Source organism: Telopea speciosissima, chromosome 2 (genome assembly GCF_018873765.1).
Source record: "Telopea speciosissima isolate NSW1024214 ecotype Mountain lineage chromosome 2, Tspe_v1, whole genome shotgun sequence".
In the NCBI taxonomy this organism is placed as follows: Eukaryota; Viridiplantae; Streptophyta; class Magnoliopsida; order Proteales; family Proteaceae; genus Telopea; species Telopea speciosissima.
Window position 1 is genome coordinate 70067220 of NC_057917.1, and position 26026 is coordinate 70093245.

Sequence of the window (26026 nt, forward strand, 5' to 3'; positions counted from 1 at the left end):
AAATTTATAAACCGCGTAGATTAAGTAAAGAAAGGGACTCTCACAGTAATATAAGGGGTACCAAGCAACAACAGAGTGCGAAATGATCTACCACAAACCCTTTTCTATACCGTTAGATTAGATTATATTTTTTCATCTGAGACAAAATATTCCAATCTGACGTTCATTCATTCATAGGCCGTAACCTCAAAACCAAACACAGATGTAGCGGTGAACCAGACGTTCATTACGCGCAAATGTTTTGTTATAGTTACACTAAACCACTACCCTTTCGTTCGTTAGTTTCACACTTTCACTCCCAAACACAAACTCTCCCGAGTCCTAAGAGATTAACAAACCGGAATCAGAATCGTTATCGAGTCAGACTCGGCATAAATCGGTCTCAAAATCGACATATTCTAAGACATTTGTAGAGTTTTTCCCACACAGGATTGGCTTAAGTCGAATCAGAGAAAATCGGGATCGGCCGTATCCGATCCGATTCTTTAAATCCTGATTCTCTCCGTAGCGCTTGTCCTTTCGTCACCAAACTAGGAATAAAAACCGAATTCTGCAATTTACGAACGAACTAACAAACAATCTCTGAGACCCACAGCAGAGATCTCATCCCCTCCATTAATAAACACTTAATTATTCTTCCCAGATCTCTCTCTCTCCCTCTCTCTCTCTCTCTCTTAGACTCATTCTTGTACTCTCTCTGGTTCACCCTCTTCTTCTGCGATGAATCCAATTCTTAGTCCGAGGGACAAACGGACGGAGACAGAGCATAACTGATTGGATCGGTAAAGAACAGAGTGATAGAATGGCAGGTGCCATTCGAGTTGGCCGATTAAGCACCGGCGGTGGAGGAGCCGGAGTCGGTGCAGGAGGGCTTCGGAGCTTCTTCTCTTACCGGATCTTCGTCTCTGCTATGTTCACTCTTCTCTTCCTCGCGACAGTCTCTGTTCTCTTAACCACTAACCCCTCTACCTCCAATCAAGATTCAGTAAGTCTAGTTTCGTTCATGAATCATATCTTAAATGTTAAAATTAGTTGTGATTCATTATTATTGATAATGACTGTAATTGAATTTGCAATGGGAGAGGACAGGTTTTGCCGACGAGTTCCGGGCCTCATGTTCGCGCCTACGTTCACAGGACATTTCTTGCGCTGAAGTCGGATCCACTGAAGACAAGGGTTGATTTGATCCACAAGCAGGCCAACGATCACGTCGCCCTTGTCAATGCTTACGCTGCGTATGCTCGGAAGCTCAAGCTTGAGAACTCGAAGCAACTCCGGGTTTTTGAAGATCTGGCACGTAACTTCTCCGATCTTATTTCACGCCCTTCTTATCGTGGTGCCTTGTTCGACACGGACGGAGCGGTCGAGGAAGACGTGCTTCGACAGTTCGAGAAGGAGGTGAAAGACAAGGTCAAACTCGCTCGCCTACTGATCTCAGAAGCCAAGGAATCTTTCGATAATCAACTCAAGATCCAGAAGCTCAAAGACACCATTTTTGCTGTCAATGAACAGCTCGCGAAGGCAAAGAAACAGGGAGCTTTCTCTAGTCTAATTGCCGCAAAATCTATCCCTAAGAGCTTGCATTGTCTGGCGATGAGACTAGTCGAGGAACGCATTGCACACCCGGAGAAGTATCGGGATGGTGGTTTCGTGCCTGAATTCGAAGATCCCAGTCTCTACCACTACGCGATTTTCTCAGATAACGTGATTGCTGCTTCGGTTGTGGTGAATTCTGCTGCGAAGAACGCAGAGGAACCATGGAAGCATGTGTTCCATGTCGTCACCGATAGGATGAATCTTGCAGCGATGCAGGTATGGTTCAAGATGAGACCTGCCGAAGGTGGTGCCCATGTTGAGGTGAAGGCTGTGGAGGACTACAAATTCTTGAATTCATCTTATGTGCCGGTTCTCAGGCAGCTTGAGTCTGCGAACTTGCAGAGGTTTTACTTTGAGAATCGGGCGGAGAATGCGACTAAAGATGCAAATAACTTAAAATTCAGAAACCCCAAGTACTTGTCTATGTTGAATCACCTCAGGTTTTACCTGCCTGAGATGTACCCGAAGTTGCATCGGATCCTGTTTCTGGATGATGATATTGTGGTGCAGAAGGACCTCACAGGCTTATGGAAGATTGATATGGATGGGAAGGTGAATGGAGCTGTAGAGACTTGCTTTGGGTCCTTCCACCGCTACGCTCAATACATGAACTTCTCTCACCCACTTATCAGGGAGAAGTTTAACCCCAAGGCTTGTGCCTGGGCATATGGCATGAATTTCTTCGACCTTGATGCTTGGAGGCATGAAAAGTGTACTGAGCAGTATCATTACTGGCAAAACCTGGTAAGCAGCATCTCCAATTGCTTTCGTTTCAGTTACTTCGTGCTTTTGCTAACTGCTGGTGTTTTATGCTCGTATTTTTAATAATGGTAGAATTGGGTCTAATAGTTAGTTTTGGTTTTTGGTATTTCTTCTGATTAGAACGAGAACCGGACTTTGTGGAAATTGGGTACCCTTCCTCCGGGCCTTATCACATTCTACTCAACAACAAAGCCTTTGGACAAATCATGGCATGTGCTTGGGCTTGGTTACAATCCAAGTATTAGTACGGATGAGATTAGCAATGCTGCAGTTATCCACTTTAATGGGAACATGAAACCATGGCTTGACATTGCAATGAATCAGTTCCGGAACCTCTGGACCAAATATGTGGACTATGAGATGGAGTTTGTGCAAATGTGCAATTTTGGACTCTAGATCAATAGCTTCTCTCATGGGACAGCTATGAGGTAATGCAAAAAGAGTTGCAAGTCACGTTCCTGTTCAGGCACTTGGATTTTTGGTTGGTAGCCCCTTATCAGTTAGTTAAAGATTTTTGGAGCGAAGCTCATTAATATTTCTTAGTTTGCCTTGGATGAAATACAATGTTACCGTTCCTTTTTATTTTTGAATGTCATCAATTATGATTTGTTTGTATTTCTACCAGCATAGGTCTTATTCACAATGGAAGGCATTCTTTTGATTTATTCAGGGAATGCTAAATGACCACATGTAGTAAGTTTATGCAAAGTGCTTGCCACTTCCTTATGTTGATCCAGAATGGAAGAAGGGAAAAAACTAAAAAAAAAACTCCATTTTAATATACTGTGATTAGTACTTTTTGAGTTCTGTATTCATGTAATTCTTATGTTGAGTTCAATCATCTATCTTGTTGGAACACCTTTTCTAGTGGAAAAGTTCTAATGGGCGGCAGATGTTATTAACTACCGGCTTTCTGAAGAAGAAAAACAAATGTTCCAATTTGAAAGTCATAGAAGCCACAAATGTTGCAGAATCTGTCATGGTCTTGATTGGGTGATGGTGAATAGAAACTGCATTTTTTAGGAAGCCAAGAATTCAAATGGAAGTAGCAACTCAAGTTCAAAATTACAGAAATTGAAGCCCATTTTCTAGGGTTTAACCATGCTGCACATGCTTGAACAGCCATTCGGTAAGATAATTACACTCATGCAGATTGGACACCTTTCTTATTGCTTTAGTAATCTTCTATGGCCTGCTTTAGGTTTTGGGGAACTTACTTTGCATAGCCTTACTTCTAAATAGAAAGCTTGATTGTGTTTGACATGATCCCAATTGATCATTTGCCATAGTTCCATGGTAAAATATTGAACCCCCCAAAACCCCAAGCTTAGACAGACGGTCCTTGTAAGCAACAAAGAACCTCTTTCTGAGTTGGATTTTATGGTCAGTATTAGTGGTGAGATAATAATTGGTTGAAGCAGGGAAATGGATTGGCAATTGGTAGCCAGCTCATTGGCCAATGTGAACTTGAATTAAATCTATGACAGCTTGAGGTTGGCGTGTTCCACTTTACTCCATCTGAACTGAATGAACCTGCTCCTCTCTTAGCTTTGTGACTGAGTGCTTTATGGGCTTTAGTTAGTTGTTATCATCAACACAAGCCTGTGCCGACCTTGAATAAGGTCACCAATTTCTGGAAGTTAAGGACAAGGCAGAAATGTGTTCAACATTAACTCATCAGATTACCTTAAGATTCTTTAGCGATATGTTGTTCCCTGCACAATTTTGATTTCAAGTTTGATTCCAGCTTTTGGGAGAAAAGACCAGAGATAAAAAGAAAGGGAGTCTGGTGATTTTGTATCCAGGGCATCTTTCCTGTTTTATTGCATTGACTGATTAAATGATAAAATATGGTGTCCATTTAATTTGGTGTGATGGTTCCTATTTAATGAATCAACCTTTTGATTAATTTCACAGATCATGTAATTAAAGCTGATGCCAATGGTAGAAGTGTGGAGTGGAAAAGCCCACCCTACCAGGAGGTCTTGGGTTCAAGTCTCCTGCTTCTCATCTTCCCTCCCTCCCTCATAGAATAGGTACCTATCCACAAAAAAAAAAAAAAGGCTTATGCCAATGGAATTAGAGACCCCCTCCCCCTTTCAAACAAAAATCTTACCTATCCAAAAAAATAGGCTTATGCCAATGGAAGTAGAGACCCCCCCCCCCCTTCAAACAAAAATCTTACCCTCCATATTATGTTGCAGGTAAAACTCTACCTACATATCAGAAGAATTTGTTCCAGAAAAATTGGAACATCTTGGCTAATGTTGTGTCTGTATGCATGTGTATGAGTGTGTGTGTGTGTGTGTGAGAGAGAGAGAGAGAGAGATTCTCCTTTTATTGCTCTTTTGTTGATGATCTCCTTTTATTGTTCTTTTGTTGATTACAATCAATAACCATTTACACTGACAGAAACACCAAGAATGAACAAAGGAAGGAGTGCCGGTGGCACCCAATCAAAGGGAATAGGCCAGTCAAGGTTGGATGGAGGCCAGAGTCTTGAATTCCCCATCTGCTGATGAAGAATCATTCATCTCATTCTCTTTTCCTAGGCTAAGTTCAGTCTGATGATATATTCGTATTTATTCTAGTCTCTAGTTGAATCAGGAAATCCTCACAAGCTTTATACTAAGATGTGAGGTAGTTCACTCTGTCCTCAAGTTATATTTAATTGATTCTAAGGTTTGGTAATTTCTTGTTATCAAGAGAAAAAAGGTTATATCATTTCTCAGGCATCAATTTTTGGTTGCTTTATGATTAATGAAGGCACTATTGGTAGATTGAGCATTGAATATCACCCAGAAAAAATTCTTTTAAAAATGCAAGCTGGCATCTGAAAATGTTTTTTTTTTCTTGCATAAGGTTCTAATGAATGATCTAGTGAATTTAACAGGACAATTCTTTTACTATGGAGACCTACTGCTGTTAGCTTCCCCTTATATCCCTTTCTTCACTCCGCTTCAATTATTGGAGGCTGTCTAATTCAATGATATACTTAGAAAGGAAAATTATATGTTTGAACTTCTGGTCATGCATTACCTTGCTACACTGATAGTGGCACTTGTTCACCCCTATCCCAAGCACCCTCCCTCCCCCCAACCACCACTACCAAAAGAAAAGACTAATAAAGCCTTGGAAGGGCTCTCCTTTTAACAGTGCTGCTTTCTCTCTTGTCGCTGAAATTTGGCATTGGAAAGTGGTGTAAGTGGTGTTTGAGAAATGACAGTGCAGAATGTGAAGGATCATGGAAGATAAACTTAATCACTTCCAGCAACAAAGTAATTAATAAAGCGAGGGAATACGACTAGGGAGGCTTTGAGTTGGGTTCCTCTGCACGTACTAACATGTCCTATTTTTGCCATTTACAAGGAAAGGAGGGGTTTTTATGGAAACAAAATTAAAATGGGATTGGTTCTCACATTTGCGTTCACCTGTTGGTACATGCAGTTGATCCATTCTTGAAGGCTTTGGCAACACCTATCCTCTTTCCACCGCTTTGAGTAATCCCTGCATGATACTCCTGGCCTTTGGTACCTGATAGTTCCTTGCACAGCTATAGCTCAATGCAACATGGCAGGATAAAGGGGGTTCCCTTGTCTGATCCCCCATGACAGTTGGACTTTGCCTCTTAACTGATCCATTGATGAAAAAACGGTAAGAAACAGATTGAATGCAATCCATCACAAGGTTAACCCAGCTAAAGCAAAACCCAAGTTTAAAGAGAAGTTTTTCAATGAGACGCCACTCGAATATGTCATAAGCCTTCTTCATATCCAGCTTCATGTCTCTATAATATATCTACAATCATCAGTTTATATTATGTCTTTGTTCAGCTTGTATGTCAGCATTATTAACTTGACGGGTCACCGATTAGCCCGACCAATAGGCCCAAACCCGAACTGAAACCTAAGCCTGACTCCCGAAACCTAGGAAGTCTGCCTAGTCCCTAACGAAAACCAGTTCATACCCTGTTTCCAAATGAACCAAACCGAAGGCAAGCCAAAGCCGAAAAAAGTCCTTAATGGTTTGGGTTCTATTTCCTTTTGTCACACCAAAACCAAATTGAACCGTCCGATTGACACCCTTAATTTCTATACACCTATGATCCAATTGGGTCAAAGTGGTTTAGAATCTTCAGATTGTCCGATTGACCCAACTTAGAATCGTGAGTTATCATATCTGAGAGCCGGTTCTAGAGCATGATCCCGATCGGAGGTGAGGACCGATTCAATCCCCGATTCCGTGAGTGGTAAGACGCTATTCACAGACTCACAGTGTCAGACGGAAGAAGACAGACATATATATTCATCAAACTTCAGCGCAAAACGCACGCTACCTTTTTTGTGTTTTCTTCGTTTCTTCGTCGTTTTCGCAGTTCAACTTTGGTTGTCGTTTCAATTTCAAAAGAAGATAATGTCCCTTCCTCCTCCGTCTGATACATTGCCACAATGTACGGACCAAACCCCTCTCTCTGAAGACACTACCAAACCACAAATAAACCCTTCAACCACTCTTCAGGTACGCGCGCGCTCTCTCTCTCTCTCCATCTTCATTTCAGGCCAAGTCGATACTCGATGACCGCAAGTGTTCTTCTTAATGCATGCTCTGAGAATGCATTCTTTCACTTGTTGTCAACCTTTCACCGCTATCTTCTTTCTTGGTTTACTGAGTGTAATTTAACAATTTGTCTTTCTGTATTATATTGATCTGTTGAAGGCCGGTTCGTTGGACGATGCCACCAATGTTCTTGAAAGAAAGCCTGAATTAGTTGAAAGCTTCTTGTAAGTTCTCTTTAATTTTCCTTTGTTCCCTTTAGCTTTCTTTCTTTGCATCTTATATACCCATTCTCCCCTTTTTTCTGTTTTACTATTGTTTGTAGCGTCTGAGATTGGTTTCAATTTGAACTGTATTATTTAAATATTTCGATATTAATAGAGTTTTGAGACGTTGGCGTATCCAATATCCGTGCATTATGTGTCACAAAAATTCAGAAGAGTCGATGAATTTTTATTTGCGCACCAGATAATATTTAATGGGGACTGGTTTCATGGTGTCAGCCATCAGTCTTTAGTTCCCATTTGTTGTGTGTTCGAAACTTCTTCCCTCACTTTCCTAGATTTGTCCTACAAGATTTTAAGTGGAATGCCTTCCTTCTATAGACACTATTGACTAATGTGAAAAATTCGAGTCAGGTATGTTCATTTCTCACGATCTATCATCCTAATTGTTAGAGTCTACCCATATCATCATTGATTCATTGTCAATGGAAAAGTAAGTTCTAATCAAGTAGTTTTTGCATAGGGTTGATAACCTTGTTAAGATTCTGGGTTCATAATGCTCTATAGGTGCTCTTGACCTTACTTGTACAGATTATTACTGTTTCCTATTTCTGTTCATTTAAAATTTTTTCCCAATATGTCTTTTGGACAATAAGACTTGGGCTGGGCTTGAGTTACCACCTCAGATTGATTTTTAGGTTTTGAATTCCCAAATACTCAACTCAGTCTTATCCCAACTAATTGGGGTCAGCTACATGGATCCTTTCCCTCCAATCAGCTCTATTCAAAGCTATATTTGTAACAAGGCCCAAGCTATGCATGTCTTTCTTCACCACTTCTCCTAGAGTCATTTAGGTCTACCCTTGACTCATTTAACTCCTTCAATCTAAATCAAATCACTCCTCCGTGCTAGAGCATCTAAAGGCCTCTGTTGCACATGTCCATGCCACCTCAAACGACATTCTCATAACTTATCATGTATCAGAGCTACTCCTGAATCAACTCTAATATGATAATTCCTTATTTTATCCTTTCTAGTTTTGCCACTCATCCATCTCAACTTCCTCATCTTAGCTACACTAAGTTTATCTATATGATGTTTATTTACTGCCCAACAATTAGCTCCATACATCAATGCCGGTCTTATCCTAAAAAAAGTTCCTTGTTTTGAATGAATACGTCAATAACACAACACTCCGGACGCACCTCTCCAAGTGACCCATCCTATTTTAGTTCTCTGTGTTACATCATCCTCTATTTTTCCTTCTTTATTTATGATTGAGCCTCGATACCTAAAATAATCACTCTGAGGTATCTCCCTCTCATCAATTTTCACCACTTTAGTATCTGTCTGTTTTTATTACTAAAGTTACACACCATATACTCTATTTTTGTTCTACTTATCTTAAAACCTTTTGACTCCAAGGATGATCTCTATAATTCCAACTTGGTGTTTATCCACACTTTAGTTTTATCCACCAAAACAATATCATTAGCAAAAAGCATACACCAAGGGATTTGATCTTGAATGTCTCTAGTCAATTCATTTATGATTAGCACAAACAAATATGGGCTTAAAGCTGATCCTTGATGTAATCCAATTGTTGTCTCCCCCCCCCCCCCCCCACCCATTTTACACTAGTCACTACACTAATATACATATTTTTAACTCTGTCCACATATTTACTTGAAACACATCTCTTCTTTATTACTTGCCAAATTAACTCTCTGGGGACTCTATCATAAGCTTTTTCTAGGTCATTAAAGACAATAGGGATATCCTTCTTACATTCTATTATCTCTTTTTGAGCTTTTCATATGTCAGTCTATGCCAAGTTCCTTCCTGCACTTCTCAATACAAGGCTGTGTGAATTAACCATGTAATCTCACCCAAGTCTTCAAAATGGAATGTTCTTAATATGAATGAGATTCAATGTGTTTGTTGTCACAGTATGGACTGTTAACATTAGTCTTCGGAACTTCAAAGTGAAATGCTCTTAAGTCTTAACAGGGTCATGATATCTTTGTCACGGTGAGGACTAGATGTAAGAATGTCAAAGGAGGATATCGTAACATTTTTAGAGCCTGTCTGTGGTGGGATCTGTAATATGCATCATATGTTGTATCCTGTAGATCTATGCATATTACACTTGTAGACATGCTTTGGTCGGTAAGGAATGATGGTGGAGATCAAATTTATGGTGCTGTTTGAGATTTAAAGAAAGTTGTTTGGTTTTGTGAATGGTGAAAATTGTAATGATATTGTAATGATTGAACACAGCGTAGAGTGGCTGAAGAGGCTCAGTCATTTTATTTTTTTACCAACTCCATGCTTGTTGGTAAAATGTAAAACAAACTTTGGAAGTTGAGAAGTCTTTCTTGACGGGAAAGTTAGATGGGCTGGGTATTTTGTTTAGACGTCACATGATGTAGGACAGTAGGATGACAATCCCAATCTCTAAATTAGGCTTGTGGGTGTTGCTAAAGGGTATGAAATTAGCCCTAATATGGAAACTGGCTAGCCCTAGGTTGTTTCTTATCAGTTCACAATACTTCACATCTAGTTTCTTTGGAATTTAGGGTTGACTTTTTAAATAAAATTAGTGGAAAAAAAGGATCAGATGGTTGTGGATTTTGATGAAAATTTAAAGGAGGATGTAGAAGGTTTAAACACAAGGTTTTTAAATCGGATCGGTCCCCATCAATGCCAAATTGCCAATCTGATTCCGATTTGAATTAGCCAGGAATTGGCCAAGGACTTGTTCGAAATATCTTTTTTCGGAATTGGATCAAATTGGGATTGGGGTTGGCCAATTCTGATTTGAATGAGGTGATTCACATGATCTAATCCCGATTCTTGAAATTTTGCTAAAACATGGTGCTGGGTTTAACAGGTTTCTTGATTTTTTGGGAGGGTTTAGTGCAGTTTCTTGGTTTGGTAAGGGAAGGTAATGATAAAGTGTGGTGCAGGTTTTGGTTTAGCCAGTGTGGTTTTTTTTTTTTTTTGGGGGGGGGGGGAGGGAGGGTAGGGGGATGAGGAGCTGGCAATGGTGTTAATCAGATTCAGGTTCTAACAGGTTATTGCCCTCATCTATCTGTATCAGGATTGGTCTCAGATTATTTTGTCCAGTCCCCATGTGTGTAGCATTTCTGACACCTTGGTTTCTTCCTCTATTGGGCCTTGTCAAATGTAACTTTAAATCTTTAATGATGCTTTTTGGAAAGCTGTGTTCTGAAAGTGGGGGTAGTTAAGGATGAGGCAGGCCTGGTTCTGAAAGTTTATTCAGCTCTATAGGTGAGGGTGACTCAATGAGGGCAGATCTGCTCTCTTTAAGAACTGGGTCTTATCTCTGTGGGCTGGAGTCTCCATTATTATGGTGGAAGGAGATTCAACCAACTTCATTGGTTGGGTTTGGAAGAGAGGTGACCATAGTTGGAGGTATGAATGTATGATCACTTGTCGACATAATAATCCACTGTCTCCCAAACAAACACTTTATTTTGCTGGAATCCTAGAGCAAGTAATGAAGTCTTTGATGAGCTTGTGGAGAAAGGAGTGGTACACCCCAGATTATGTTCGGGGGATAGTTTACCATTCCTAAGATGGACCTTGTAACTTCCTAAGTGATTGAGTACATATTTCATCAACCGGTGGAATTCTTCATGGTTAATGAAAACTGAGGGTTTTGGGTCGGCTGAAAATGGTTAACATCTCTGTTAGCCTGTTTGGGACTGGGGGTGCACTGGTACTACTGATCATGTAGTTAGTACCATCAGGTTTTACTCTACCATATTTATCATATTCAAAGATAGGTCTGCTGTATATAATTAATTGAAACATTTATTTATTTTTATTAATAAATATTTAATGTAGATAACTCATGGTTGTAGGCTTAATTTAGTGTAAAGAAGCCTTGGGCTGGGTTACATATGTATTGGCCCTTTGCTCCAAAGAGTTTTCATTGTAATGGGCTACTTTAATAAGCCAAAAATATAGGTAGGAGGTAGGAATGCGGGATTTTAGTTGGGGTCTTATTAGTTGTTTTCTATTTCACTTCTTATTTATTATTTTATCTTACCTTTAGCTGGAATAGGCCTGATGTTAGTAATCCAGTTTATGTCTATCTCTAGAGTCAGCGTTTTAGGAACATAGGTTGGTGTTTTTTTATTATTTTCTTTTGGATAAGGTTATCTGTAATCAGTTCTGATGCTGTCCTACTTGGGTTAGCTTACATTACAAATAGATGTAAGGGCCATCGCCCTCCCCAACGATTTGAAGTAATATCGGTTCTGAATTTTTTTTCCTGAAAAAGCTTTACTATTGTGTATTGTAGTGTGCTTGTTGGATTCCAAGTAAAGGCTAAGGTGGATTCCTTAGTGGAAGAGTGGATTCTCTTCATAGGTTTTGGTAGATTCTAAAACCACTGTAGGTGGATTTTTCCCTGTTATTCCCTCTATCTTTCTATTTATTTTATTAATGTTAATAGGTCAAATTTCTATCTATTTTATTGTTTGGTTTGTTCCCGGTTTTGCGATCTTGTTTGTACCTGTCTCTACCTGGATTTTTCTGGTTTGGGATTAATCTACATTATTTGGTATTAGAGCTATGGATTCTACTGGAGAACTACAGGCCTCTATCAACTGGGTCGTTTATATGGTTAAAAAATTAGATCAGAAGGTTGATATCATGGAGCAACACCAACAAGCCACCGCTACTGCTCCTAGAGACGAGACTCCTCCTAGGCAGTAAGAGGATGGTCAACACACTGAAAATTCTGCTGAGGAAGAGCATGTGGTTGCTGACTCTATAGAGGAAGAAGTGGTGTTTAGAGCTGATGAGCTTTTTGATAAAGAGTCAAAGGTGAATCAACTTTGAAGCTATGAAAGTTCAAGAGGTTATTTCCACTACTGAAGAGTTTATTGAATTTGTGATACCCCATCACATCTTAAACGAGAAGGGTTCTAGAGTTGCTGATTTTATTCTTCTTGTTGGAGAAAAGCCAAAACTTCATTGTAGGATGAAAATTTCCATGACCAGAACTAGACAATGATATTTAGCTCGGAAACGTAGAACAAAAATTCGTTTATTTGCATCAACCTTTCGAGGGGCTCATTCCTGACTTACTTGAACAACCACTCAACAAAAAATGAGAGCTTTGGTTATGGCTCATCAGGATAGGGGCAAGCAAAAGTGAGATTTCCGTCGTTTGTTGATCACTTGAATAAATGCAGTAATTCGTAAAAAATATCAAGCTGATCCACGGGTTGGATTTGCTGGAACAATAGGTAACAGAAAATAGAAACTCTAGAAAGACAGAATCTAGTAACTTCTAAACAGTCAAAAACTCACAATCCATGGGTCAGTTGACCCTCCAGTTCTGGTCGAAGTTAGGGTGGACTGAGAAGCAAAAAATGTCAGAAAATTAAGCCAGTCAAATGGCTAGATTGGTTGGACTGAAGACAAAAAATCCTGCTACCGGAATAGGTTAGAACAGCAACAATAGACTGAGAACTGAAGAAGAGCACCTGCACCTGCAGAACATTGAATGAATAATAGTAGAATAACAAAGAAGAATGGTAGGGAATAAAAGTGAGAAATCAAACTCAACCTAGGAGCCGATGGCTGTTGGAACACAAACCAAAATAGAGATTAGAATGGGAAGAACACTGTGCCACAAGCTTCTGTTATTCTACTATTATTCATTGTAGGTGTTATGAAAGGAATCAGCAGACAAAAGAAGCAGAATAAGGAGGAGAGGAAGATGAGAAACAGAGGGGGATATGATCTGGTTTCATCACCAAGACCTAGGTAAGTCTTTGCCAACTACCACTCCAAGGTTTCACCACCTTGGTTGCTGCTACTTAACCATAGAAGCTGCTGTCTCGTTGACGAGGATTCAATATACTTTTCAAAAACGTTGGGGGGGGTGTGTATCCCCTTCACTTGTATTTATAAAATATGAAATAAAGACATTACAAAATAAGACCCTCCATGCGTGAGAAGGATTTAGGTGGAATGGAATCTCCAATATTGCTATTACATGAGAAAGAAAGTTTGCTCTCTAAAAGGAAAATTCAGAAATAGAAACTCCTATTTAGTAACTAAGCATGGTTACAATAACACAAAATTGAAACTAGATAAGGTCTTCTCGTAGACACAATCCAGCAGCCTATTTTCTAGGAAACCAACTCCATGCAAGGGCCTATGCGGCCCACACAATCTTCCAAATCTTCAAGATGCTGTACCAGATTTATCAAAAAAGGATCTTCTAAAACAAGCTGGTCGCAGCCTCACAGGTCATATTATTGGCAAAAATATAATCAGAACATGGGATTAATAGAAACCAGAGTATGGACTGGTTTTGCTAAACCGTGGGGGCCTGTTGGTTTTGTTCTTTCTCCTTCGACTCTGGCCTTGTACTGCATCAAGAGGTCATATTTCTGTCAAATTCTTCAACCCGTGGCTCCTTTGTTTCACTCAATTTTCTGGTTTTGTTCCCCTGTTCTGCAATAGCTACCTTGTTCGTTCTACCGCGCATGACTTAGGTCCTCACCTCTCTCTCTTTCTGTGGTTTCTGTATCGCCCGCTCTAAAATCAACTCTTTCGGCGGTGTTGTTTTCCATTGATGAAGCAGCGGAAAGGAAAGCTGTTTGAACTATGGCACTATAGTCGTGATGGTACTATATATTACTAAATATATAGAAAACGACCGGTTGGCCAATAACTTAGTCCATTGCTCTTGTTTGTACTAGTCTCTAGTTGGATTTTTCTTGTTCGGGATTAGTCTACATTAATATTTTCCTTTTTAAGAAAAAGTCCCTATTTTTTTATATACGAGCATAATAAAGTTATAGAGCTTATTGACTCAAATCAATCTGAGTTTTGGGGTGTGAGGTGGGGGGAGGAGGAGTAAGCACAGTAAATCATTCAAATGTGCCTTTCTTGGGGTTCCTCCCACACGCTTGAGAGTCTCTTGGTTGTCTAAAGATTGGCTTAAGACCAGAAATTTCATTCAACTTTTTTAACTTGCTTCAAAATGCTTATAAACAGCTCTTTTTATAGAGGGTGGGAGGGTTCTAGACTCTCATTGGAACTTCTAGAGATAATGGCATGTAAATTTACAAGGACTTGCATTGAAACTTTTTTAAAGATATTTAATGACTTCATATTTTCAAGGTTTTTCACAAATAACAATGAATTAACCTATTGACATCCCTGAGACTTCACAACTTTAGTGGACTAGATACAAATATAATTAACTAGTTAAATTCGTATGTGCCTCTTATCCCTCATATATGGGCTGTCAAAATAGGCCCATTACAATAGAAAACATAAAATTTGTAGCCCATGACCCATTTAACCCATTTGGCTACTTATTTAGCCTATTAGACTAGGACTTGGTCTTGTTCCGGTGTGAGTAATTGTGTTAAAGCCTTTCTTGATCTACCTCAACTCTCTCCTACTTGAAAAAAACTCGACCTTGATTTTTGTGAGTTGAGGAATGATCTTAGTATAGTGCACATCCAACTTTAACCTGTAGCAAAACTCTGGCAGCTCTCGGAAGTTGGGAATATAATTCTCTAAGCATGGAGCTCCCTCTCTGAATTGTTCGGGTGGAATGACGAACTTGATGTGTACAGTGTCACAATTATCATCAAGAGTAATGGATGTACCCACGTGGGCACATGGTCTCCCATAACGGTATCGTCGACTTCTTAACCCACCGCTTCAGCTCTTAGTAGCAAACACTTTAGATTCCTCATCACTGTCGTCCTCAGTTATCTCTGTTGATGCAACCAAAGTGCCATTGGTCACTGTACCGTCCTCACTCCTCATTATCAACAGGCTGCTCCTCACCTCCTCTTCAAGAGGAAGTCCATCATAGAACTCTGTCTCCGGATTGGCATCAACGGCTATCATGATAGAATTCTTTGGGTATTGGGGGTTGAACTTAGCAAAGTTCCTATAATTGGCTTCAAAGCTATTTACGATAACAGTCATGCAGTCTGATAACTGACTGATTATGTCAGTGATATGATTGAGAATATTTGGTGGGTTAGAGTTTCTTGAACTGGGTTTAGCTATATCTCTAATACCAAATAATGTAGAATCGATCTCGCACCAGTAAAACCAGTGAGATATCATTCACAACAGGATCACATATAGGGACAAACCCATATTAAGAACAGAATTCTCAAATAGATTTTTTTTAAAACATATGAGAGAAGAAAAGAAGGATATGAATTAAGCCTCCCACCTAGAACTTAAGTAGCATCTCACCAAGCAACCAAGCATCTCACTAGGCTCCATGCATCTCACTGCTATTGGCATAAAACAGTAATTTCATTGAACTTTTTTAACTTGCTTTTTTACCCCCCACTAAAAGGTCATGTATCAAAGAATATAGAAGAAAAAAAGATTACAAAGATAGGCTAAAACAGCCTAAGCACTCTAACAATCAAGCAAAGCTAGAACCTGCTACCTACAGCATTGCCATCAGCAGCGAACTCCAGGATCTCTAGCATGCTCCAAACCAACCAAGGCCCAAAACTCTGCTTCAAAGTTCGACTTAATAACCGGGTAATTCCTGAAGGAAAATAGCATCCTTGCTTGATCAACCCGAAGCAAACCTCCTGTTCCAGATCTGCCTGGATTTCCAAGGGAACACTCATCAACATTGAGTTTGGACCAATCTGGCGGAGGTGGTGTCCAAAGAATCTCTAGAACCTGGTGATGTCTACGAGGTTGAATATGTAAGCCCATACTCCTTGCTTGAATCAAGTCATGCACAGAGTAAAGTGTCTAAAATTTGAGGAAATGAAACATGGCTCCCTCTTTACCGGACTCCACACCAGTGTCGGATTCCTTGATGTCCCTTCAAATTGTGTCAAGTTTTGTTCCATCCATAGAAAATAAGGAATCAGAGTAAGACCAGCCGACCAAGCCTCTCTGAGAGATTGGGACTTAGCCTTCTTGTTCCACCAGATGCTCAAGTCAAGAAAAGAAACATGACCCTGCCAACTAGTAACAAAATAGGTAAGAAAGGAGTTCCAAACAAAACGGCCATAGTTGCACTCCAAGAAGATATGAGAAAGGCTTTCCGCTTCACATAAACAGAGGTCACATCGCGAGGGAAGATGGATTCTTTTAGCAATAATTTTGTCATCCGTTGGGAGTCTTCCATGGTGAAGCACATCCAAACATGGAATGGCAAGGCTGCAAAAGCTTTCCCCACACCAGCGAAGACCATGCCACTTTTGGATTTGCAGCTCGTAATGCATCCCAAGAAGACCAAATTGAGAAGGTATCCGAGGTAGATGACCAAGAGCAGGTGTCATCCATAGATCGAATAGGGAGATTCACTGATTTTGCTTTGTCAAACAACTCCACCAAGAACTGTGACTCCACCTGAGGAAAACACCATTCAGAATTTATGATAAAGTCTGAAACATGGGCCTTTAACCTACGAAAGGAGGGATTCAGATTTGAAAGCTCAGCAATAGGAACTTCATCAAGCCACCTATCCGACTAGAAACGGATTTTCCTCCCATCCCCCACAGTCCATCTTTCTTTACTGGAAACATAGCTCCACATCCTCCTCACCCCTGGCCAATCTGATGGGGGTTTGTAGTACCCTTTGATCGACCTATCTTTGTTTATGAACCTAGCACGGAAAAACTGGTTCATTCCAAACTGTTCATGCTTCATTTGCCAGGTCAGTTTGCTTATGAGGGCCATATTCACAGTCTACAGATGGCGAATGCCTAACCCACTTTCGTTCTTGGGTTTACAAACAACGTCCCATTTAACTGAGATCTTCTTGGGCGTCTCCACATCACCAGACCAGATGAAATTACGCATCCATCTTTCCATTGTTTTAATCATCGACTCCTGCCACCAATAAATCGAAAAAGTTGTGAACAGGCATACCTGAGATATCTGGCTTTACAAGCTCCACACGACCTGCCATTGACAGAAGCTTGCCTTTCCATCCCATTATACGTCCTTTGACTTGGCAGGTCTTCTTTCCTTCATTATGCAAGCCTTCACCTCTCCTGTATTTAATGTGGTAATCCTTCTCCTGCTCATTAACAGAACCACTTTCAACAACCAATTTTGTATTCACACCTAATTGATCATCAGTATCAACCACATCCACAGTCCTGTGTTTTCCAATGTCAATCATAAAAGGAGAGAGAGGGAGAGGAGAATGAAGGAAATCAACAGCCTATTCACTTCCACAATTCTCCCCCTGAAGATGATGCTGAGAAGGGGCAAAGAAAGGGATAGATTCAAGGAAGGTGACATCTTTGGAAAGAATACACCAACGAGAAGAAGGATGATAGCACTTGTAGCCCTTGGAAGTAGAAGAGTACCCAAGAAAGAGACACTTAAGATCCTTGGGATCAAGTTTGGTGTGATGGAGTTTGTTAACATGCATATAACAAACACAACCAAAGACTTTGGGAGGAAGAGAGAAAGCAGAAACCTGTGGAGATAAGGTTTCGAAGGGAGATTTGGAACCAAGGAGTTTGGTAGGCATGCGATTTATGAGAAAAGAAGCAGTGAGAAGAGCTTCAGACCAGAAGGTCTTAGGAACATGCATGCCAAAGAGAAGACTCTGAGTAACCTCCAATAAATGGCGATTTTTCCTCTCAGCTACCCCATTTTGTTGGGGTGTGTCAACACACGCTAGCTGATGGATAATGCCATTATCAAGAAAAAAGGTTTGGAGGCTACCAAACATGTACTCCCCCCTTTATCAGAACGAACAATTTTGATTCGAGTATCAAACTAAGTGAGAATCATCTGATAAAATTTTTTAAATGCATCACAAGCATCACTTTTATGCTTTATAAGAACAGTCCAAGTAGCATGAGAGAAATCATCAACAAATGAAACAAAGTAACGATAGCCAAATAAAGAAGTAGTGGGGGCAGGTCCCCAATCATCAATATGCACAATATGGAAAAGGGAAGTAGATCTATTACTATGATATGGATAAGGTGAACGATAGTTTTTGGCAAACATATGTGGTTCACAATGAAAAACATGAGAAGCGGAAATAGAAGAAAATAAGTGAGGTAATTGTTTCCTCATTTCAACAAAAGATGGATGGCCAAGACGACGATGCCATAACATAACAGAATCCACAGAACTACTCTCATTACGTCTACACACATAGGACTGAGCTGTGGGCAAAAAAAGGATAAAAAAGATAAAGTCCTTGCTCCTTACGACCATTGCCAATAATCTTCTTCGTTACCAAATCCTGAAACAGACAATGAGAAGGAAAAAAGGTGACGCAATAGTTCAGAGATTTAGTCAAATGACTCACAAATAAAAGATTAAGAGTGAGGTTAGGGACATGAAGAACAAAAGTAAGAGAAATGGATGATGTAACAGGAATGTTGCCCTTACCAGAGATGGAGGAAAGGGAGCCATCAGCTACCCTAACCTTATCCTTACCAGAACAAATGGTATTTGAGTCATAATAATGGGACGTACCAGTCATGTGGTCAGTGGGACCAGAGTCAATGACCCAAGACTAAGCTGCAGTAAAAGCTGAGGTGGAGACCTGCAAAGCTGAGGATGAAGAGGAGCTAGCCACTGTGGGTGTATGAGATGTGCTTAGCTGTGACATGACCCTGCGAAACATTGCATCTGCTAGAGTGGAGTCATCCTGTGTAGCATCTGCCTCAGTCATAACAGAGTGGGCTCCTCGAGCTTCCCCTCTACGGCCACCACGAGCACCACCCCGTGTACCAGTTGGACGGCCATGAAGAGTCCAACGCCTATCCTTGGTGTGTCCAGATCTCCCACAATGATCACATTTAAACCTATCTTTGCCACCTCCACTAGTACCACCTGTCTCAGCTGCTCTGTCTTCCCCATGGTTAGGCCCTTGGCCTCTACCACCTCCACGGGTGTCTTGGAAAGAACTAGAATTGAAAGCTGACCTCTCAAGAGATGATGTTGGAGCTGGTTCCATAGTAACACGTTGAGTCTCCTCACTTTGTAAGTAGCTACACACTTCATCAAGAGATGGAAGAGCGGACCGACCTAAGATCTAGAGCCTGATTGGTTCATAGTCAGGGTTCAGGCCACCAAGTAAAGTGAAGACTCGCTCCTTTTCAAGGGTGCGATGCACCTTTGCTTCATCCTCTGGATTGGTCAATTGAAGATCCCTGTAGTGGTCATACTCCTCCAGAAGACTGATATAAGCATTGTAGTACTCAGAAATGGTCTTGTCACCCTGCCTCATTGAATTGATTTTTTGGTGAAGCTGATAGACCTTGGCAGAGTCACCAACCCTGTCAAAGGTCTGGGAGACACTGTCCCAAATAGCCTTGGCAGTTTCTTTTCTCATAAACCTTCTCCCAATCTCGGGCTTCATGGAGAAGATGAGCCATGTCATAATTGTGGAATTTTCTGTCTCCCATTTCTCATAGGTAGGAGAACCAGGCTCTGGGGCTTTAATAGTACTTGTAATGTACCCAAGCTTCCCTTTGCTCCTAAGGGAGAGCTTCACTGAGTGTGACCAGTCAAGGTAATTGGTGTTGTCAAGCTTTACAATGGAGATTTGTGGATGGTGGTTCTCAAAAACAGCTTGAGGGGCTGTTGGAATGGGTTGTGAATCAGCCAAACTAGCCCCAGAGACATTCGAATCAGCCATATTGTAAGGAAAAAAGCGGCACTTGACCATAAACAAGAGCACCCAAACCAAATGGGGAGTACACACTCAACCCAAAGATGAAACTCAACACAAGAATCGAATTTCAGCAAGGTATAAAAAAACTTGACAAATTTCACCCCAATACTCTCCAATGAGGAACACAAACTTAAACAAGCTCAAAAAACTTCACACAAAGCTGTCCATAATCAGTCCTCAACCAAGAAAGCAACCATTTGAAGTCCAAAGGCAGGAAAAGAGGAAGACAAGCATTCTCAGTTTTACCTGGGCAGGAAATGAGACTCCACAAAATGGAGCTATGCTCAAACAGGTCTTGTAATCAGCAAAGAGGGACATATGGAGGATAATAACCACCCTTGGGCGATTCTAGTAGTCCATTCCAAGACTCAAGCTCATGCCGAGGGAGAGAGAAACCAGACCTGCAACTTTCAGCTGGCGGAAACCCTAAGCAGTGGCTGGGTGCTCTTAAAACTTCAAGAGAGCTTCAACTCAGCTCAAATAGCATCTTCAAACACTTGAATAGGTTACAGAGAACCTATTTCATACTTCTCCAACAAGTTCTTCACATAGGAATGTCCTCCTTGAAATCCTTTATGACCTAGGATTCCAATGAGAAGAAAAAAAAAAAGGAGAAAAAGGCTGAATACGACTCTCAAACCTAAAGCTTTGATACCAAGTTGGATTTTAGGTTAGGGATGCAAATAAATGAAGGAGAAGAAGTTGGAGGAGGAAGAAGAAGACAAGAAGGGAAAGAAGAGACTGTTTTGGTTGTAATTCCTTGAGTGGAAGAGACTTCTCCACTCAGCTATATTACTTCATTACTAATGATAAACATATTACATCCACCTCCCTAGGGAGGTAAAAGGTAAAAGAGGAAAAAAGAAGAAAATACATAATAGGACTGTTGGAACTTAACTAGTTCCTAAAATACCCTTAGACCAAAATATCTAATAACTCTAACAACAACTTCTCTATGGTCATTTTAGGCCTGCCCCTAGCTCTTTAACTCCTTCAATCGGGATCATATCACTCCTCCTTACTGGGGCGTCCTTAGGCCTCCACAAAACATGACCATACCGCCTCAAATGACTCTCTCGGAGCTTGTCATTGATCGGGGCAACTCCCAAGTCAGCTCTAATCAGCTCATTTCTTACTTTGTCCTTCCTAGTTTTTCCATACATCCATCTTAACATCCTCATTTCTGCTACACAGCTTCTGAATATGACACTTTTTAACTTCCCAACATTCTGCCCCATACATCATAGTTGGTTGTACAACAGTCCTATAGAACTTTCCTTTAAGCATTAAAGAAATATGGCGGTCTCACAACACTCCGGCACACCTCTCCACTTCAACCATCCCACTTTAATACTCTGTGAAACATCATCATTAGATTGTGTAGAATAGGTTATATTTGAGAAAGTATACAATAGGGTATGGCGCACATTACCAACCTAGGGTACGAAACCAAACTACCATTTTAGGTGTTTTCTTTTAGAACCTAAAGGTTCCAATATGTTTAGATGACCATACCGCCTCAAATGACTCTCTCAAAGCTTGTCATTGATCGGGGCAACTCCCAAGTCAGCTCTAATCCGCTAATTTCTTACTTTGTCCTTCCTAGTTTTTCGATACATCCATCTTAACATCCTCATTTCTACTACACAGCTTCTGAATATGACACTTTTTAACTTCTCAACATTCTGCCCCATACATCATAGCTGGTCGTACAACAGTCCTATAGAACTTTTCTTTAAGCATTAAAGAAATATAGAGGTCTCACAACACTCCGGCACACCTCTCCACTTCAACCATCCCACTTTAATACTCTGTGAAACATCATCATCAGATTGTGTAGAATAGGTTATATTTGAGAAAGTATACAATAGGGTATGGCGCACATTACCAACCTAGGGTACGAAACCAAACTACCATTTTAGGTGTTTTCTTTTAGAACCTAAAGGTTTCAATATGTTTAGAGATGCTTAATTAGGGGTTTCCTGAAGTTTCGGGCTCAAAATATGACCATTTGACCATTGAAATGACGAAAAGAAATGGCCAGCCTAGCCATGCAGAGTAACAGTCAAATTTTGGTCTAAATATGATTTATTTCTGTAATTCTGTTTTGACTTGTCGAAACCAAGGTTGAAACCAAAATCTTGAAATCTTGGGAAGAACAGTCACCTCATCCCTTAGAAGATCCAATTATATGGACCCTGGAAGTCAGATGGTTGACAGTGAGAATGCTATCCATGCCTAGATCTCTATGAAGAACTGAATTTTTGGAAGAAGACATCTGGTCCAAATGTCTGATGAGGGAAAGGAAGAGGAAGAAGGGACATAGATGGCCGTACACTGAGATCTGACTGTAAATAAACCAAAATGATTTGAAATTTCAGAACAAGATTTGTTTTTGCAAACAACAAATAGTAGGGATTATTGGGATGGGACATAATAGTTGTCAAGGCGTTGCCTAGGCATCCAGGCGCTTTGGTTGCCTTGGTCGCTTTGTTGGTGTCGTCTTGCATCTGGCCCCCTCCAACGCCTTGAATCGCCTAGACGCTGTGACAACTATGGACATACATGACAGAAATAAACACATCAAACATCCTTGATCAATCTTTGTGGGCCATCTTTATACCTCTCAACATAAACTAGATTTATGTTCAATCCCGTATATTTCCGTACAACTTTCATGATGCAGTGAATCTGTTTTGCTTTGCTACTTTGCATTACCCTCTTCCCATTTGGTAAAACCCTATAAGATCTCCCTCGCATGAAACAGTTGTTATCCATTAAACTATTAGAAATTCCAGGTTTTTCAAGGGCATAATTGCTGTAATGGAAAATTCAGCTTTCGTGTCATATGGAAATACATTGAACTTATAATATTCTGTAGCCTTTGGCTTTGTATTGTATACTTGATTCTTAATTTTAGAAAAATAAACACAGCTTCTTCCTTTTAACTATCAAAATTTTACTTGGTTGATTGGTATATGGTCTCAAATTTTCTTCATTATGGCTAGTGATTCAGATACTCCAGATTACACAGAGAAGTACAACAAATATGAAGCTGACTTTGTTTGTCGCCTGAAGGCCAAATATTTCTCCAAAAAGGACTTGTATGGAGGTAAACAACCAATTTGAGATGCCATAATAAGGCTAGCCGTGGTTTGTACACTTATTCCTTATAACTGTATTGGAATGATAATAATTCCATTGGCTTATGGCTTGTAGTAACTAGTCATAGAGGTAGTCTGGTGGGCCCAGCTCAACTTGAGGGTAGACTGCACATAGCCTCTAACCAATTGGGCCTGGCCAGTTGTAAGCCCAGGTAAAATAGGGACCTGAGTTTGACATATGCATGCCTTGCCCTTGTCATTATATGTAAATTTGGAATATATATTAGGACCGAGTTTTCCTTCGGCCATGATGAATGGGAATCCATTCACTGAGGCAGGTTCAGATACACGGGGGGAGGGGGGATCAGGGTATTTTGGGGGAACATACTAAAACCCTATAGGGGTTTGTGAACCCTAGGATGGTGGCTGAACATTCACTGGGCAGTGAAGAAAACTATATCCTGATATTACTATCTGTATGTAATTATTTGTTCAAAATAGTCTTGCAAAATCAAACTGCAATCTCGTAAGTTGCTATACATGGTTATACTTATTCCAGATTTGTGGGCCTGGAGCTTGGCTGTGATTAGGGGTGCAAGTCGGCCGAAATCAGGCTCAACTTTGAATCAAATGAGAGGCTGGGGTGGACTCAGGCTCAATTTAGTTCATACTTTATCATTTCTTTAACCTAGGCTGGGTTTCTGCTTGTACCAATAAAATGCAAGAATATTATAGACCACTTTATTGCCTTGCTTATCTAAAACTTGATTTAATTGAGGACATTATTGGTTTCTTGACATGGTTATAGGTGTTATATTTGACAAGGAAGATACCATAGATGACGAGATTATCAAGTCAAGCAGGTAAGCATGCATGTCAAGCTTGTGTTTCCTAGTCAGTCTGACATATTACCACCAGTTTCTGCAGCTTAAGGCTGCTCTTGCTATCTTCTCTCAGGTTGCCTCCTACATGGTCATTTACAGATCCTGTTCATAGTTTTGAAGATCAAAACAGGTTTTCGGCTTCTGCTCCAGAAACATCCACCAATCAGCCAAACAAGAAACCGCAATGTAAAAAGAGCAGCAGTTAATCCATTCCCTTACCTCCCCTCAGGAAAACCCCATAAAATTTAGCCCATGTGAATTAACCCTTGTAGTCTTTACCAGTTACTGGAGAAGGTAAACCGATATTTTCCATGATTTTGAACTATTGCATGAAATGGTGACTTCATTGGATTTGGCATTTTCATCCCTGGAAGCGCATACCTTGCATTAAATTTTTATTTCTTTTTCCGGGTAGAAATTAATCATTGTTCTTGGAACTCATTACATGATAAAAGTTTGACTGATACTGATACCTATATCCATTGACAATCTGAGTAAAGAAAGAGATTACCACAACTTATCACTCAACAAGATTTCAAACTTCAAACAAACGTATTTAACATATCAGCTGACTGAAGACTAATTTAAAACTAAATTGTAAATTCGGTATGAACAAGAACAGAGTATAGATAACCAAAAAGTCATACGGGGAAGAGATTAAAAAAGAAAATCACATTAACATCATTGTGCTGGATATGACATAACCCCACATTGAATAAGTTGATAATCTGTGGGGCCCACATGGGACCACTAGAAGAAGGCAATTCTATGGGGGCAAGTCTTGTAAATGTCCTTTTAAGTCATTTCTTTCTTTATTTTTCAAAATTTCTTTTGCTCACCTACCCACCTGTAAAATGTGTTCTTTTTTCTTAGGGAGAAAGAATGCCACCTGGTCATGCGTCTAGTGTGTATCTGCTCCCAGACACAGCCGGACACGAAATCACCGCCCCCGTCCCCATGGAAAAGCAGGGGTATGCTGGTCATTTGTGCCCGGCTGTGTCTGAACGCAGGTACACGCCTAGACGCAGGACTGGGTGGAATTCCTTTTCCCTTTTTCTTATATCTGGTTGTCGTACAAACTGGATGATTCTGGGTTTCTGCACTCTCTGGGCTGAGATGCATTGAGTGCTGGTATACTATATAAACTCAGAGAGACGTATTGAAAGGGGAAACTATAACCATTCGATAGCAGATTTTTGTTTTTTTTTTGGATTGACTATTCGACAGCTGATTAAGAGAGGAGTTCTTCTGGTTCTGTTGATTCAGATAAGTATCCTAGTAACACAGTTGATAAGCGTAAGCATTATGAGGATATTATGGTCAACGCAGTAGGTACTATTTTATGTTAGCTAATAATGTTAAGTTTCATCTATGAATGATTTTGGGAAATTCAAAAAATAAAATAAAATTGGGGAATGGTAAAAATATACGAATTGCAGGGAGAAGTCTAGCGGACATTCATGTTTAATTGAGAAAGAATGTAGTATAATTTACTTGTTTGTATTAAATATAAGGGAAAAAGAACGCGGTTTGGCAGCATGGCTCTTGTGCCCAAACATAGGAGCACACAAAATTACCACTAAGCCCCTCTTGAAATCAACAATCTCATCTGTGTTGATAGCTTGATGTTCATGTGTGTGCTTTCATTGGCCCCTCATGCTGGTGTGGGGATTACACGACCAAACAATGATCTCTTGCCCTAAATATAATAAACAAATGGGAAGAAGAATGTTGCCCGGTTATGCGGTTCCTACTAATATAATAAACAATTAGTAAGAAGAACTCTGCCAATTCGAGTGACCCCTACACCAGTGCAAAAGCCAATGGGAGCGTGCATATGGACATTGAACATGGGGATTTTTCATTTTGTAGAAAAGGGGGGGGGGGGGGGAGAGGGGCTGTGTCTGTGTTGTATTAAATGTAATGAGCTTTGAATGTCTTTAGCTTGTTTGAAAAAAAACATCAATCCGTAGGAATCGATGTGCATACTCATTCCATGAGGTGCCTTGAAGGGCTGTCTACTACTCTATAAATAGAGGAAGTGAGTACCTTCAAAGGTTACACACAAATTTGTGTTCATCTCTCTGTTTTTTACGTACTGTTATACTGCTCATGCTAGATAATAGAAAAATATTGGGGGAGATTTTCATGTGTATAAAGGCGGTGCTCGATGATTCGTAAAAGAGAAG

General features: G+C 40.2%; 2 protein-coding genes across 2 annotated transcripts; both read left to right on the top strand.

The window, feature by feature from the left end:
- The first annotated feature begins 743 nt into the window (after positions 1 to 743).
- Positions 744 to 2965, top strand: LOC122651806 (probable galacturonosyltransferase 9). Its single transcript, XM_043845347.1, has 3 exons — positions 744 to 985; positions 1090 to 2340; positions 2479 to 2965. The coding sequence occupies exons 1-3, from the start codon at positions 803 to 805 to the stop codon at positions 2752 to 2754; spliced, it is 1710 nt and encodes a 569-aa protein (XP_043701282.1). The 5' UTR covers positions 744 to 802; the 3' UTR covers positions 2755 to 2965.
- A 3738-nt stretch (positions 2966 to 6703) lies between these two features.
- LOC122650083 lies at positions 6704 to 24207 on the top strand. Its single transcript, XM_043843384.1, has 5 exons — positions 6704 to 6876; positions 7075 to 7139; positions 22858 to 22961; positions 23762 to 23816; positions 23911 to 24207. Exons 1-5 carry the CDS (start codon positions 6772 to 6774, stop codon positions 24041 to 24043), a joined length of 462 nt encoding a protein of 153 aa, XP_043699319.1. The 5' UTR covers positions 6704 to 6771; the 3' UTR covers positions 24044 to 24207.
- The last annotated feature ends 1819 nt before the right edge of the window (positions 24208 to 26026 follow it).